Source organism: Babylonia areolata, chromosome 20 (genome assembly GCF_041734735.1).
Source record: "Babylonia areolata isolate BAREFJ2019XMU chromosome 20, ASM4173473v1, whole genome shotgun sequence".
Lineage (NCBI taxonomy): Eukaryota > Metazoa > Mollusca > Gastropoda > Neogastropoda > Buccinidae > Babylonia > Babylonia areolata.
In genome coordinates, this window is record NC_134895.1 from 47,205,589 (window position 1) to 47,220,588 (window position 15,000).

The 15,000-nt window shown below is 46.3% G+C and overlaps 1 protein-coding gene across 1 annotated transcript in view; it reads right to left on the reverse strand.

The window, feature by feature from the left end:
• LOC143294664 (protein patched homolog 1-like) overlaps positions 1 to 15,000 on the reverse strand; it is a 99,822-nt gene that overhangs the window by 31,739 nt on the left and 53,083 nt on the right. Inside the window, exons 16-19 of the mRNA XM_076606047.1 lie at positions 8,000 to 8,173; positions 4,812 to 5,102; positions 2,431 to 2,602; positions 1,230 to 1,318 (exon numbers count right to left, since the gene is read on the reverse strand). Of these exons, the coding sequence (XP_076462162.1) occupies positions 1,230 to 1,318; positions 2,431 to 2,602; positions 4,812 to 5,102; positions 8,000 to 8,173 (726 nt within the window). The remainder of the gene's footprint in view (positions 1 to 1,229; positions 1,319 to 2,430; positions 2,603 to 4,811; positions 5,103 to 7,999; positions 8,174 to 15,000) is intronic.

Sequence of the window (15,000 nt, forward strand, 5' to 3'; positions counted from 1 at the left end):
CGTAAAAGCTGTTGTTGACTTTTACAGTTATGGTCCCCATGTTGTTTACTTGTCTATGTTGTGATAATGCACCTGACCAAATTTCCCAAGTTGCAGATAATAAAGTTATTCTTATCTTATCTTATCTTATGTTTGAGTGTGTACTAATGCGTGACTTAAACCTGACTGAATGACATAGGAAACGAATGATGAGCGCCCAATGGTAGCCGTCAGTCGGCTCTACCCAGATAGGCAGCCCCACCTGTTGTGTAAATGACCCCGTGTTAGTAAAGCGCTTGGAGCTTGGTCTCCGACCGAGGATTGGTGCTATATAAGTATCCACTTCATTCATTCATTCATTCATCATCATCATCAACCATAAATTATCATCACCAATCATCATCTTCAATCATCAAGCATCAATCAGCATCTTCAATCATCATCAATTGTCAACCAACATCATCAGTCATTAACACCAACCACCAGTCATGAATCTTCAACCATCATTATCAATTAACCATCAACTATCATCATCAATCATTATCATCGATCAACGCTATCATCCACTATAATCAACCATCATAAACCATCAACATCAATGACCATCAGTCAACCATCGATCAATCATCATCAATCAGCTAGACCTCTCTACATGCTACAGGTCAAGGCACGGGATCCCACAAAGAGAGTATACACATCAATCTTCTTCCCGCACAAACATCCATGACACATTACAGCGTTGTGTGCGCGGGAGATAAATATTTGACCTTCTTCTTCATCATCGTTCGTGGACTGCAACTCCCACGTTCACTCGTATGAACACGTGTGGGCTTTTACGTATGTGACCGTTTTTACCCCGCCATGTAAGTAGCCATACTCCGTTTTCGTGGGTGTGCTTTTTGTTTCCAAAATCCACGAAACGCTGACATGGATTACAGGATATTTAACGTATGTAGTTTATCTTTTGCGTGTGTATGTACACGTAGAAGGTCCAGGCACTGGCAGGTCTGCACTCATGTTGACCTGGGAGATCGGAAAAAAATCTCCACCCTTTACCCCACCAGGCGCCGTTACCGAGATTCGAACCCGGGACCCTCAGATGATTGAAAGCCCAACGCTTTAACCACTCGGCTATTGCGCCCGTCTGATGTCACTGTCCTGTCGACAGTCACGTGTCACACGTCCCAATAAAACGCTGCTTGAACCAACGACACACTGAGAAAATGACCACGAACGTGACGGTCACTGACCACGACAGCGTTGATGATGTCCTCTGTGGTGGTCAGGTTGGTCAGGTAGAACGGGATCTGGGCGTAGACCAGGGGCTGGGACTTCATCACTGCAATGGTATGGTGTTGTATTGTATTGTATTGTCTTGTCTTGTATTGTACTGTATTCATCACTGCAATGGTATGGTGTTGTATTGTATTGTATTGTACTGTATTCATCACTGCAATGGTATGGTGTTGTATTGTATTGTATTGTATTGTATTGTATTGTATTCATCACTGCAATGGTATGGTGTTGTATTGTATTGTGTTGTGTTGTATTGTGTTGTATTCATCACTGCAATGGTATGGTGTTGTATTGTATTGTATTGTATTCATCACTGCAATGGTATGGTGTTGTATTGTACTGTATTCATCACTGCAATGGTATGGCGTTGTATTGTACTGTATTGTATTCATCACTGCAATGGTATGGCGTTGTATTGTACTGTATTATATTCATCACTGCAATGCTACTGTATTGCATTGTGCTGTGCTGTGCTGTGCTGTGCTGTGCTGTGCTGTGTGCTGTGCTGTGCGCTGTGCTTATCTTATTGTTTTGTGTTGTGTTGTATGGTATGGTATGGTATGGTATGGTATGGTGTGGTATGGTATGGTATGGTATGGTATGGTGTGGTGTTGTGTTGTGTTGTGTTGTATCGTGCGGTGAGGTGTTGGGTTGCGTTGCATTGTATTGTATTGTATTGTATTACTGTATTGCATCGTATCGTATCGTATCGTATTCAATCGCGTAATGTTGCATTACATCATTTGTTCGTTCATTCATTCTTCTCTCAGTCACTCAGTTTCCGTGCGTGCGTGCGTGCGTGCGTGCGCGCTGCGTGTGCACTTATGTGTGTGTCTATATAATTATGTGTGCGCTCGTGCGTCTGTATGTATGTGGGCATGTGCGCGAGCGTACGTCTATGTTAAGATCTTCAGTTTAATGTCGATTCACTAGAAGTGTTATTTGACGGATCGTCTATGTTTATGTGCATCCGTCCGTGTGTGTGTGTGTGTGTGTGTGTGTGTGTCTGTGTGCGTGTGTCTGTGTGAGTGAGTGCGTGCGTGCGTGCGTGTGTGCATGTGACTCTGTCTTATGTATCCTCGCGCGAGCGCGCGCGCGCGTGCGTGCGTGTGTGTATGTGTGGGCCGTCGGTGCGCCCCCCCCCCCCCCCCTCACCGAGGAAGTCCCTGTCCTGCGGCACGTGCTGCCACTCCTTGGGCAGCGGGTGCAGGTTGGCCATGGACGCCGAGTAGGCCATGGCGTCGTTGGCGTACCACGCCGACAGGTAGTTGTAAAACGCCTGAGGGTTGATGAGGCCTTCCGCATCCACCAGACGGTTCTTCATCACCTGTTGGGGGGGGGGGGGGGGGGCGGGGAAATACAGGGAGGGAGGGGAAGGAGACAGGGGGAGGGGAAGGAGACAGGGAGGGAGGGGAAGGAGACAGGGGGAGGGAAAGGAGACAGGGAGGGAGGGAGGGGAAGGAGACAGGGGGAGGGGAAGGAGACAGGGAGGGAGGGGAAGGAGACATGGGGGGAGGGGAAGGAGACAGGGAGGGAGGGGAAGGAGACAGGGAGGGAGGGGAAGGAGACAGGGAGGGAGGGGAAGGAGACAGGGAGGGAGGGGAAGGAGACAGGGAGGGAGGGGAAGGAGACAGGGAGGGAGGGGAAGGAGATAGGGAGGGAGGGGAAGGAGACAGGGAGGGAGGGGAAGGAGACAGGGAGGGAGGGGAAGGAGACAGGGGGGGAGGGGAAGGAGACAGGGGGGGAGGGGAAGGAGACAGGGGGGGGAGGGGAAGGAGACAGGGGGAGGGGAAGGAGACAGAGCGGGAGGGGAAGGAGACAGGGAGGGAGGGGATGGAGACAGGGGGAGGGGAAGGAGACAGGGAGGGAGGGGAAGGAGACAGGGGGGGGAGGGGAAGGAGACAGGGGGAGGGGAAGGAGACAGGGGGGGAGGGGAAGGAGACAGGGAGAGAGGGGAAGGAGACAGGGGGGGGAGGGGAAGGAGACAGGGAGAGAGGGGAAGGAGACAGGGGGGGGAGGGGAAGGAGACAGGGAGGGAGGGGAAGGAGACAGGGAGGGAGGGGAAGGAGACAGGGAGGGAGGGGATGGAGACAGGGGGAGGGGATACAGGGAGGGAGGGGAAGGAGACAGAGACAGGGGGAGGGGAAGGAGACAGGGAGGGAGGGGAAGGAGACAGGGGGAGGGGAAGGAGACAGGGGGAGGGGATACAGGGAGGGAGGGGAAGGAGACAGGGGGAGGGGAAGGAGACAGGGGGGGGGGATACAGGGAAGGTGTGGAAGAGGGAGGAGGGGGGGGAAGAGAGAGAGACAGAGACAGAGAGAGAGAGAGAGAGGGGGGTGGTGGTGGTGTCATTATTGATTTTGTGTTTTTGAATTAAAAATTTAGTATAGTAGTAGTAGTAGGAGAGGAAGTAGGGGAGGAGAGGGGTGTTATTATCAGAGCTGTGTCTATGAATGAAAGTCGTCGTCGTCGTTGTTGTAATGGTGGTGGTGGTGGTGGTGGTACTAGTAGTAGCAGAAGTAGTAGTAGAAGTAGTATGACATCAAGAAGAAGAAGACATAGTAAGGAAGAAAGGGGGTGGAGAGAGAAAAAGAGGGTGAGACAGGGACAGAGAGAGAGAGAGAAAGAGAGAGACCGAGAGACACAGAGAGACAGAGATAGAGAGACAGACAGACAGACAGAGAGATCGTGTGCAAGTGATAGAATGGGAGCTAAAGGGGTATAAAGAGAGACAGAGAAGATGGAGAAAGGTTCAGAGAGACTGACACAGAGAGACCGAAAAAATGGGTAATACAAAGAGAGAGACAGAGAGAGACACACACACACAGACAGAGACACAGAGAGAGATGGGAGAGTGTGATATTGGACCCGAGACAGAAACAGACAGAGAAAGAGAGATGGACACAGACAAGACGGGATGAGAGAAAGCAAAAACAGACATGGAGAGAGAGAGAGAGAGAGAGAGAGAGAGAGAGAGAGAGAGAGAGATGTGGCCGACTGAACAAGATATGGGAACAAAGGGGTTAAAGGCGCAGAAGACAAGATACAGACAGCCACGGCCACAAACACACACACACACACTGACTGTTATAAGATAAACATTCTGAGGCACAATGGAAGCTCTTGTCACTGAACAGCAGAGGGCCATCGGCATCTGAATGCACACGCCCCCATTATCTACACACCAATCACACACGCACACACACACAATGCGCGTGCGCAAGCACACACACAAACACACACACACACTCGCACAGAGGGAGGGAGATACAGGGACTGAGACACAAGAGCCTTACAGATAGTTGTCAGCTGTACATCTCAGCAAATTTTTTTCTTCTAAAATTTAAAAGGAAAAAAGAAAAAACAGAAGAACACACACACACACACACACACACAAAAAACCCAAAAAAAACCCAACAACAACAACAAACCTTCCACAAAACCAACCCGCCCCCCAAACCCCCTCCAACCCTCAGCCACCCCGAATACCCCCACCACCCACCCCCACACCGACACCACACCCTCCATTTCCTCACCCGACGGTAATCCAGCGGGTCGTCCACGTCCCCTGTCTGCAGGAGCAGCTTGTAGGCCAGGATGCCCTCGTCAGAGGCGTTGCCTTCAGGCTCCCAGCCCTTGGCGCCGATGGCCCCGCCCCGCACGTCCCGGTCAAAGGCGTCCTGCAGCTTCTGCAGCCACTGGCGGAAGATGTGCAGCCAGAAGGGGGGCAGCGAGCCGTCCGCGCGCCGGCTGATGCTGCGCACGCGCTGGAAGGCCTCGTGGTAGTCGTAGAGCAGCTTCTGGTGCCGAGGGTAGTCCAGGTCCCCCTGCCACGTGCACGAGATATACGGTGGGTAGGGTCATGTGTTGTTATCACCACGCCGACTGTCGTAAAACCAACCCTCTTGGACGAGTTTTCAGTTTCAGTTTCAGTTTCAGTCTCTGAAGGAGGGGTCACTGCGTTCGGACAAAGCCATACACGCTGGCTGCACCGCATCTGCTTGCCAGATGGGCCTGACCAGCAGCATAACCCAACGCGCTTAGTCAGCCCTTGAGTGCATGCATATATATATATATATATATATATATATATATATATATATATATATATGTATGTATGTATGTATGTATGAGTACCTATCCGAGTGGATTTCTTCTACAGAATTTTGCCATGGGTTCTTTTTAAGTGCGCAAAGTGCGTGCCAGTGCTGCAAACGAGATCTTGGTTCATCGTCTCATCCGAACGACAAGACTCAGTTCGGTTCTCCAGTCAAACTCAGGGGAAAGGGCGAGAGTGGGATTCGAACCCAGACCCTCATGGACTCTGTGTTGGCAGACGAGCGTTTAACAATTCTGCCACTTTCCTCCTCTTGACCGAGAGAGTGAGGATGTAACCTAGGCAATAGAACTCTGATGTAACCTGGGCAAGACCACTCTGATGTCACCTGGGCAAGACAACTCTGATGTAACCTGGGCAAGACACTCTGATGTAACCTAGGCAAGACACTCTGATGTAACCTGGGCAAGACCACTCTGATGTAAACTGGGCAAGACACTCTGATGTAACCTAGGCAAGACCACTCTGATGTAACCTGGGCAAGACCACTCTGATGTCACCTGGGCAATAGAACTCTGATGTAACCTGGGCAACAGAACTCTGATGTAACCTGGGCAAGACACTCTGATGTAACTTCAAGACACTCTGATGTAACCTGGGCAAGACACTCTGATGTAACCTGGGCAAGACACTCTGATGTAACCTGGGCAAGACACTCTGATGTAACCTGGGCAAGACACTCTGATGTGACCTGGGCAACAGAACTCTGATGTGACCTGGGCAACAGAACTCTGATGTAACCTGGGCAAGACACTCTGATGTAACCTGGGCAAGACACTCTGATGTAACCTAGGCAAGACACTCTGATGTAACCTGGGCAAGACACTCTGATGTAACCTAGGCAAGACACTCTGATGTAACCTGGGCAACAGAACTCTGATGTAACCTAGGCAAGACACTCTGATGTAACCTGGGCAAGACACTCTGATGTAACCTGGGCAAGACACTCTGATGTCACCTGGGCAAGACACTCTGATGTAACCTGGGCAAGACACTCTGATGTAACCTAGGCAAGACCACTCTGATGTCACCTGGGCAAGACACTCGGCAGTGCAGCAGACAGCAGTTGCCTCCCTGTGCTGTTCGGATGGTCATATTCAGTTCGGACATGACTGGCTATCATACACTATACCGTGGAGAGGCTCCGTGACAGAATGAGTTAGAGACTTGTGATCCAGTGCTCACCACCAGTGATCGGGGTTGGAGGCCCCTGTTTCGGCATGGTGTTCTGGCCTTGGGTACAGGCGCTTTGCTCCCATTTTCCTCCACTCTCCTCCCAGGTGTGAATGGGTACCTGACTTCGATTGGGGAAAGGTTCAAACGGCGGAAGGAGAGGATTGGGCCCCGCCTTCCTATGCCGAGCCTTTGACACAGTGGATATGAATTAGCTGCCCCTGTGGCCTTAAAAGGCTTGAACGGGACGTTTATCCTTTCTTTTTTTTTTTAAATATCTGTATCGGGTTTGGGGGTAGGGGTTACAGAGCCTAAGATTCCAGCCCCCCCCCCCCCCTCGAAAACGAATCTTCCACATCACCAAGCCCCCAGCACTGAACAATCTGACCAGAAGTAAGGGCTAAAGCCAACAATGTGTCGCTAAAACAACTCTACCGGGTATGGAGTAGAGGTCCAAAACGCCACAGAGGTTTGTTGAGTTGTGTTGGTTTTTGGTGGGTTTAAAGGGTGGGTTTCAGTTAATATTCGTTGGCTTGTTTGTTGTTTATTGGTGTGTGTTATTGTTGCCATCGGTGGTGGTGGTGTTTCGTTGTTTTTGATTGCTGTTGATGTTGTTGTTGTTGTTGTTGTTGGTGGTGGTGGTGGTGGTGGTGGTGGAAGTGGTGATCGTGTTTCTGATTCGTTCACTTTCTCGTTTCATCTCTCTCTCTCTCTCTCTCTCTCTCTCTGACGTTTTAATGTAAATTGCTAAAGGGGTCCACATCAAACTGGACGAACGCACCAACATACATAAACAAAACATAAAAACAGAAATGAATACAATGGGAACACACACGCTGATAAACAGACTTGTCCTCAAACAAAGAGCAGCATTAAAGTGTCAACTCTCTACCCCCCTCTCTCTCTTTCTCTCACTTTATATGTTTGTTTGTGCGTCTGTAAAAAAAAAACAATAACAAAAAAACAACTCATAATATCCATTTCCAAAGGACGCACACAAATAAGGAGATAAACTTGAAGGAGGAACAGAGAACGGGGGCAAAGAAAAAAGTTTTAGCGACAGACACACAGACGGATATACACACAGGCAAAGAAGCAAGCTTAAAACACACACACACACACACACACACACACACACACACACACACACACACACACAACCACAAAAAAACAAACAACGCATGATAATACAAACTTCTTTTTCCATCCCATTTCCCAGAACACAAAAGGTTTACAGTGATAAACTGCTCTCTTTCCAGCTTCCTCCTTCGGAGGGGGGGGGGGAGAGAGAGAAAAAAACAACAACCCAAATACGTAATTAATAAATCTACACATGAGAGAGAATCTAGGGAAAAGAAATTTATTACTGGGTCAAAAACAAAGAACTGAGAGAAAAAAAAATCAAATACATAATTAATCCGGGTCCAAACTCACCTTGGTGACGGCGTAAAAGTTGTAGAAACCGAAGTACTGCGCCTGCGCGTCCAGGAATTTGAACTCTGACGTGTCCTTGGGGACGATGTCGGTGAGGTCAAGGCCGTCACGGACCTGAGCCACGCCCCACGCCCCAGCCAGCAGCAGGACCAGGAAGGTGCACACCACGGTCACCTGATGTGGTGAACATACACTGATAAATTCCATAGATAGATAGATAGATAGATAGACAGATAGTTCAGTTCAGTTCCGTTACTCAAGGAGCCGTCATTGCGTTCGGACAAATCCATATACGCTACACCACATCTGCTAAGCAGATGCCTGACCAGCAGCGTAACCCAACGGCTTAGTCAGGCCTTAAATAGGTAAAGAGAGAGAGAGAGGGGGCGGGGGGGGGGGGGAGGGAGGGAGAGAGAGACAAACAGGCAAACAGGCAGACACATAGAGAGTGTAGGTACGTAGGTAGGTAGGGACGTAGGTAAGCAGGTCCGTAGGAAGATAGACGGGCAGACAGACAGACAGACAGACAGGCAGATAGATAGATAGATAGATATGTTTGTTGGTTGGTAGGTAGGTAGGTAGTTAGATAGATTTTTAAAACAGTAATATACCTCATCCCTCCCTCTTCCCCGTCCACCCCCGTACCCCTGCCCCCCTGATCCCTCTCTTCCGATCTAATTATTTTGGCTGAGGCATGTTTTTAGCACCGCAGATTATGCACGAAGGATGATGGTCTGCTATGCCTATATCTGAACCTTGCTCTTTCCTTGCCCCTGGTTGAATCTTAAACCACCACCACCACCACCACCACCACCAACAACAACAACAACAACTACAGCCTTCGTGCTTATTCCGCTTCATACGCTGAACAAAATGTGTTCGCTCTTTTATCACCCTTCATTTTACTGTCGATCCCCTCCGCTCTTTCTTTCTCTCTCATTTAATTTTTCATAGTTTTTTTTTTTTCAACATACCTTATCTACTTTCACGTTTAATTTGTCGTTGATATTTACAACCCCTCTCTCTCTATTTCTTACACACACACACACACACACACACACACACAATACATACATACATTATACACAACAGAAAGCAGCTCAAACACACTCAGTTTCACCGCAGTAGCAGCAGCAGCAGCAGCATACCAGCGGCAAGCTATTAAAAATGACAGACTGTTCCGACGTCCCTGTTGAACTCAAGTGGGAAGATTAAGGAGACAAGATGGAGATATCCGCGCAACCCCCCCCGCCCCCCTCCTCTTCTCTCTCTCTCTCTCTCTCTCTCTCTCTCTGTGAAGGATATTTGTGTTATACTTTTTCTAGCAGAAAGGCTGTCGTCCGTTGTTCACACTTTAGTTAATGAAGATCAAGCAGGCTACATTAAGGGCAGAAACATATCTACAATTATCAGATCGATTGATGACGTTATTAATTATCTGAATAAAACAAAGAAAGCGGGATACTTATTAGCAGTAGATTACTCTAAAGCATTCGACTCCATATCAAAAAGTTTCTTGGTACATGCTTTTTCTGTCTTTGGTTTTGGACCAGTCTTTCAAAAATGGGTTACTGTCTTATTTAAAGGTTGTATAAGTTCTGTTAATCATGGTGGTTGGATATCTGAACCTTTCGACGTGCTGTGTGGTATTAGACAAGGATGCCCATTTTCACCTTTGGCATTCGTATTAGCTGTTGAATTATTAGCTATTAAAATAAGAAACAGTCCCATAGTGGGAATTGTAACCCCTCGATCTGAGAGAAATGAGGATGTGCATTTAAAAGTAAAACAACTGGCGGATGACACAACCTTGTTTCTTAGAGATATAGAGGACATGAATAGATCGTTTAACATTTTTACCTCTTTTGAAAGATTCTCTGGACTGAAATTGAATGAACATAAAACAAAGGCACTAAGACTAGGTAGACAGAAAAGAGAGGTAAATCTTCCATTCTCAACAGTAGATAGAATAAAGATATTAGGAATCCATTTCGAAAGTAACCGAATGGCCAAAGACATTGAAGATAACTGGACAAGCAGGATTGATCGAGTGAACAAACTCATTAAAGAGTGGAGTAAACGTGACTTAAGTATTCAAGGGAAAGTAGTCGTGATAAAATCATTTCTTGTCAGTCAGTTCATTTACGTTATGCAGTCGATTGGCCTTCCAGCTGAGGTTCTGAATAAAATAAACTCAATTCTGTACAAGTTTCTGTGGCAGAAAAAACACAGTAACAAGAGAGCTTTCGAGAAAGTAAAAAGAAAAGTAATGGAAGCGAGTGTAGAAGAAGGTGGTCTGAACATGATAAACATGATCCAGCTCCAAAAATGTTTTCACCTACAATGGGCAGGGAAACTGTTTGGGGCGACAGCCAAGGAAAGCTGGAGTGTGATCCCTAAATGGCACATGGATAAACTTGTTAAAGAAAATGTGTTTCTCTTAAATTGTAGATCAAAAGATCTAATAGGTTTGAACATGATAGATAACGATTTTTGGAAAGATGTAGTTAGTTCGTATCTTGACAACAGGCCGTTAAAATCACTTTCAGACATCAAAAGTAACAACTTTCACTCCCAATTGCTGTTTAACAACGCCTTGATAAAGTATAAAAACAAATTATTATTCTTCAAATCTTGGAATGAGAAAGGTCTTGAACAAGTAAAGGACATAATTAATTTCAGGGAAAATAGAGTGTTGTCTTTAAGAGAGATACAGGATATAGTGCGTAAAAACAAAGCAGGCATTGTTTTTGAATATAACGCATTGATAAATTCGATACCAAAGGTATGGCTTCAATGGATAGAAAGAGGGGAAAAGGAGGATGAAACACAGAAATGTGATGTAAGCCTGTACAACACAAATTTAAAACAGATTAAAAAAAATACACTCATAAACAAAGAGAAAACTGTTCCCAACGCATACTACTTCTGGCTCAGAAAATTTGGTATCCACTTACTCGGGTCAACCTGGTCTATAGCGAGAGATATAACAAAAGAAACTAGATTAAGAGTTCTGCACTGGAAAATTTTACACAACATCTACCCCACCAATATCCTTCTAAACAAAATGAAAGTAGCAGAAAACAATAAATGTCCCTATTGTAAAGATTTGGTAGATTACATTGAACACTTTTTTTTTGATTGCCCAGTAACACACAACTTCTGGAAGTATATTGAACAAAAACTACTAACAGAAACAAGTGTCCACTTGAAACTGTCAGCATCAGATATCCTGTTTGGGATTGAAAATTCGCCATATCTAAAAGGAAATTATGCGTATATCAATAATATAATTTTAGTGGGTAAAATGTGTGTCAGTATCTATAAAAAGACCAAATCAATCTTTTCCTTACAGGTTATTTTTGAACGAGAATTTGAAACAAGACGAATTCACATGGAAAAAAAACACTTCCATCTACAAATAACGTCAAATGATCAAATGAGAAGTGAGAAAGAGACAAATATGCACACAGAAAGCACACCAGAGCATGAACACCCCCCCCCCGGCCCCCTCAACCCCTCCCCACCCCCCAGACAAACCAAACAATCTTCCAACACTAAAGTTTTGCAACGTGATTGTCCATATATGAAGAAACAGACAGACTTAGAATTGTGTATGAATGAAGGTGAAAAAAAAAACACAAAAAAACAAAACAACAAAAAAAAAAAAAACAGATAAGTTTTGTACACTTAATTGTATGACTTGTACATTTTCCTTCAATATTATTGTAACAAGCCCAAAATCAGTGAGTGAAAAGTCGTATTTATTCCATAAACGCTATTTATTTATTTGGCATTGTGTGATTTATATACAAAATAAAACGGTGGTCGACCCAAGAAAGTCCGGGTAAAAAAAAAAAAAAAAAAAAAAAAAACTTTTTTTTTTTACTTTTTTTTTATTTATTTTATTTTTTTACTGCATCAGTTTTGTGCCGCAAACAGATTATACGCCCACTCACTCTGCCATTGCTGTGTATGTTCAGGTAAACGTTCCCAATGAAAAAAAACCACCCACATACTCTTAATCTTTTTTCGTTTTGATTCACTAAAACGGAAATTAAACAAAAAATTATTGGTGCGGGGGTGATCGGAAGTGCGTGCTTCCGTTCGTGTGTGTGTGTGTGTGTGTGTGTGTGTGTGTGTGTGTGTGTGTGTGTGTGTGTGTGTGTGTTTGTGTGTATGAGTGTGTGTGTGAGTGTGTGTGTGTGTGTTTATGTGTGTGCGTGCGTATATGCGTGCGTCGTGTGTGTGTGTGTGTGCATGTTCGTGCGTGCAAGCGTGCGTCTGTCTGTCTGTGAGTGCAGATAAACATCCATCCATCCATCCACCCATCCATTCATCCACACATACATACGTACATACAATACACAATATAAAGCTATGTACTGTACGTGTGCATGATACTGACAATGGCTGCACGCGCTCAAACACCTTTTAACCTGTTCTCCCACAACTCTGCGAGAAAGGTCACTGGGGGCGATAGTGGGGGCTTGTGCTCCTATCCCTCCCTCCCTCCCTTTCGACAGACCACATAACACTAGACTCACTGTATAGTAGTTACGTATCACCACACACACACACACACACACACACACACACAGTCAGTTGTTTGCCACCACACAGTTACACAGTGTGTGTGTGTGTGTGTGTGTGTACAGTCCATGATGATGTATTGAGGGAGGAGGGAACACTGCAAGTGCACTAACCCACAAATCAACACCCACACACACACACACACCCTGCAACACACAACCCCCCCCCCCCCCCCCCTTCCTCCTCCCAACAACACCTAACCTCTCCCCTCCCATGCACACAGTACTTCAGGACTTTTTTCTTTTTTTTCTCCTATCGTGAGGTACTCGTTCACCGCTCCGTTAACCTGTAAGTCAGTGCAGGGGGAGCTGGGGGGAGGGGGAGAGGGAGGGAGGGAGGGAAGGGGAGGAGAGACAGAGAGGGGGAAGACAGAGACAGAGAGAGAAGCGTCAGACATAAAAAAAAGACTGAATGTTTTAGTCTTAATAATAAGCCAAGGCTCGCAATGAAAAGAGGAGGGGAGAGGGAGAGACAGCGAACGAACGAACGAACGAAAGAAATAATTATTCTATGTAAAGCCATCGACCAAGGGGACTTGCGAAAGAGAGAGAGACAGAGACAGAGACAGAGACAGAGAGACAGAGTGAGAGACAGAGAGAGAGAGAGAGAGAAAGAAAGAATGAATGAATGGATCGAGAGAATGGGGATGCGAATTTGAATAAAACAAAACCAACAGTAACTGAGAGAGGGAGAGGGGGGGGGAGAGAAAGAGAGAGAGAGAGAGACAGAAGAGAGAAAGTGGAGAAACACTGAGAATGAATAAATCAATGAATGAATGAACGAATGAATGAATGAATGAATGAAGACCCGCAACGGAGGGGTGCCATGGGTGATAAATTACTGTTCCATCATCAGTGCAAAATACACATACATGTATCAGAAGGCACGATTTTTAGAAATAAATAGTAAGTCATGAACAGAAAGAGAGAGAGAGAGACAGACAGACAGACAGATGGAGACAGAGACTGAGAGACACTCACTCACACGCCATCTCTCCTAAAAAAAAAAAAAATCTCTCCTGAAAAAAAGGGAGGGGGGGGGGCTGTATTTAAAAAAAAAAAAAAAAAAAAAAAAAAAAAAAAAAACCCGAAACAAAAAACAAAAAACAACTTTCCACCACCGTGCCAAACGTCACAGGGTGGCGAGCCGGTGCCACCCGAGTCTTTACTGCCCGTTCCCGTCCATAAACACCCCCGCCACACAATGGGGCCCCGACAAGCCGGCTCCCCCCACACTGGCCCACATCAAACTGCCACACAGCCACAGCCACACCATCCCACACCCCTCTCCCCAACACACACACACACACACACATACCACCCCTCTCCACCCCCAACAATCCACCCCGAGGCAACACCAACACAGCACAGCACAGCAGAGCACAGCCATCCAGTAGCTTCCAACATCCCCACTAATTCATTCACACCACACTCCAGGTCATCTCTCTCTCTCTCCCTCTGTCTCTCTCTATCTCTCTGTCTCTCTCACCTGGCCATGCCATCCCCCCCCCCCTCCGCCCCCCACCCTTTTGACGTTGCTGTGTGTGTTTTTTTTGTTTGTTTTTTTTTGTTTTTTTTTTGTGTGTGTGTGGTTGTGTGTGTGTGTTTTTTTTTTTTTTTTTTTTTTTTTTTTTTTTCCAAGGCCTGACTAAGCGCGTTGGGTTACGCTGCTGGTCAGGCATCTGCTTGGCAGATGTGGTGTAGCGTATATGGTTTTGTCCGAACGCAGTGACGCCTCCTTGAGCTACTGAAACTGAAACTGTGTATGAGTGGGCCCAAACGTCGCAGGACCACACATGGCAGCAAAGTCCAGTAGGGTTGGGGCAGTTACATTCACACCCACCGTATTCCCCCAGCTCGTCTCTCGCCTGTCTCACCTGTCTCTCTCACCTGGCTTAAACCACACCGCCCATTCTCCAACATTCGCTCAGCTCAGTGTGTGTGGGCCCACACTTGTCGCAGGACCTTACATCGCGGCAAACTCCAGCTGGGTTGGGCTGTTACATTATTTCTCTTTTCTTTCTTTCTTTCTTTTTCTTTTTTCTTTTTTTTTCCCCCCTCTTTTTCTCTCAACACGCACCTCTGGCGATATGGCCGGTTGGGGGGTAACTTTACCAGGACAATGGTGGGGGAAGGCGGGGGTGGGGGGGGGGGGGGTGTGGAGGCGGGAAGGGAACCCAGCTGACCGGCTGTGTAAACTGACATCACCAAAACGAGACAACATGAATTAACCAAAGACAGGCAGCGAAAGGACCGATACACACACACACACACACACACACATATATATATATATATATATATATCCAAAATAAAACGTTTTCTCTTCTCCTTTATTAATTTCCTACTGTCCCCATTTTCTTTTTTTATATGATTTAAAATTCCATCCCTTAATATTTAGGGAAATTA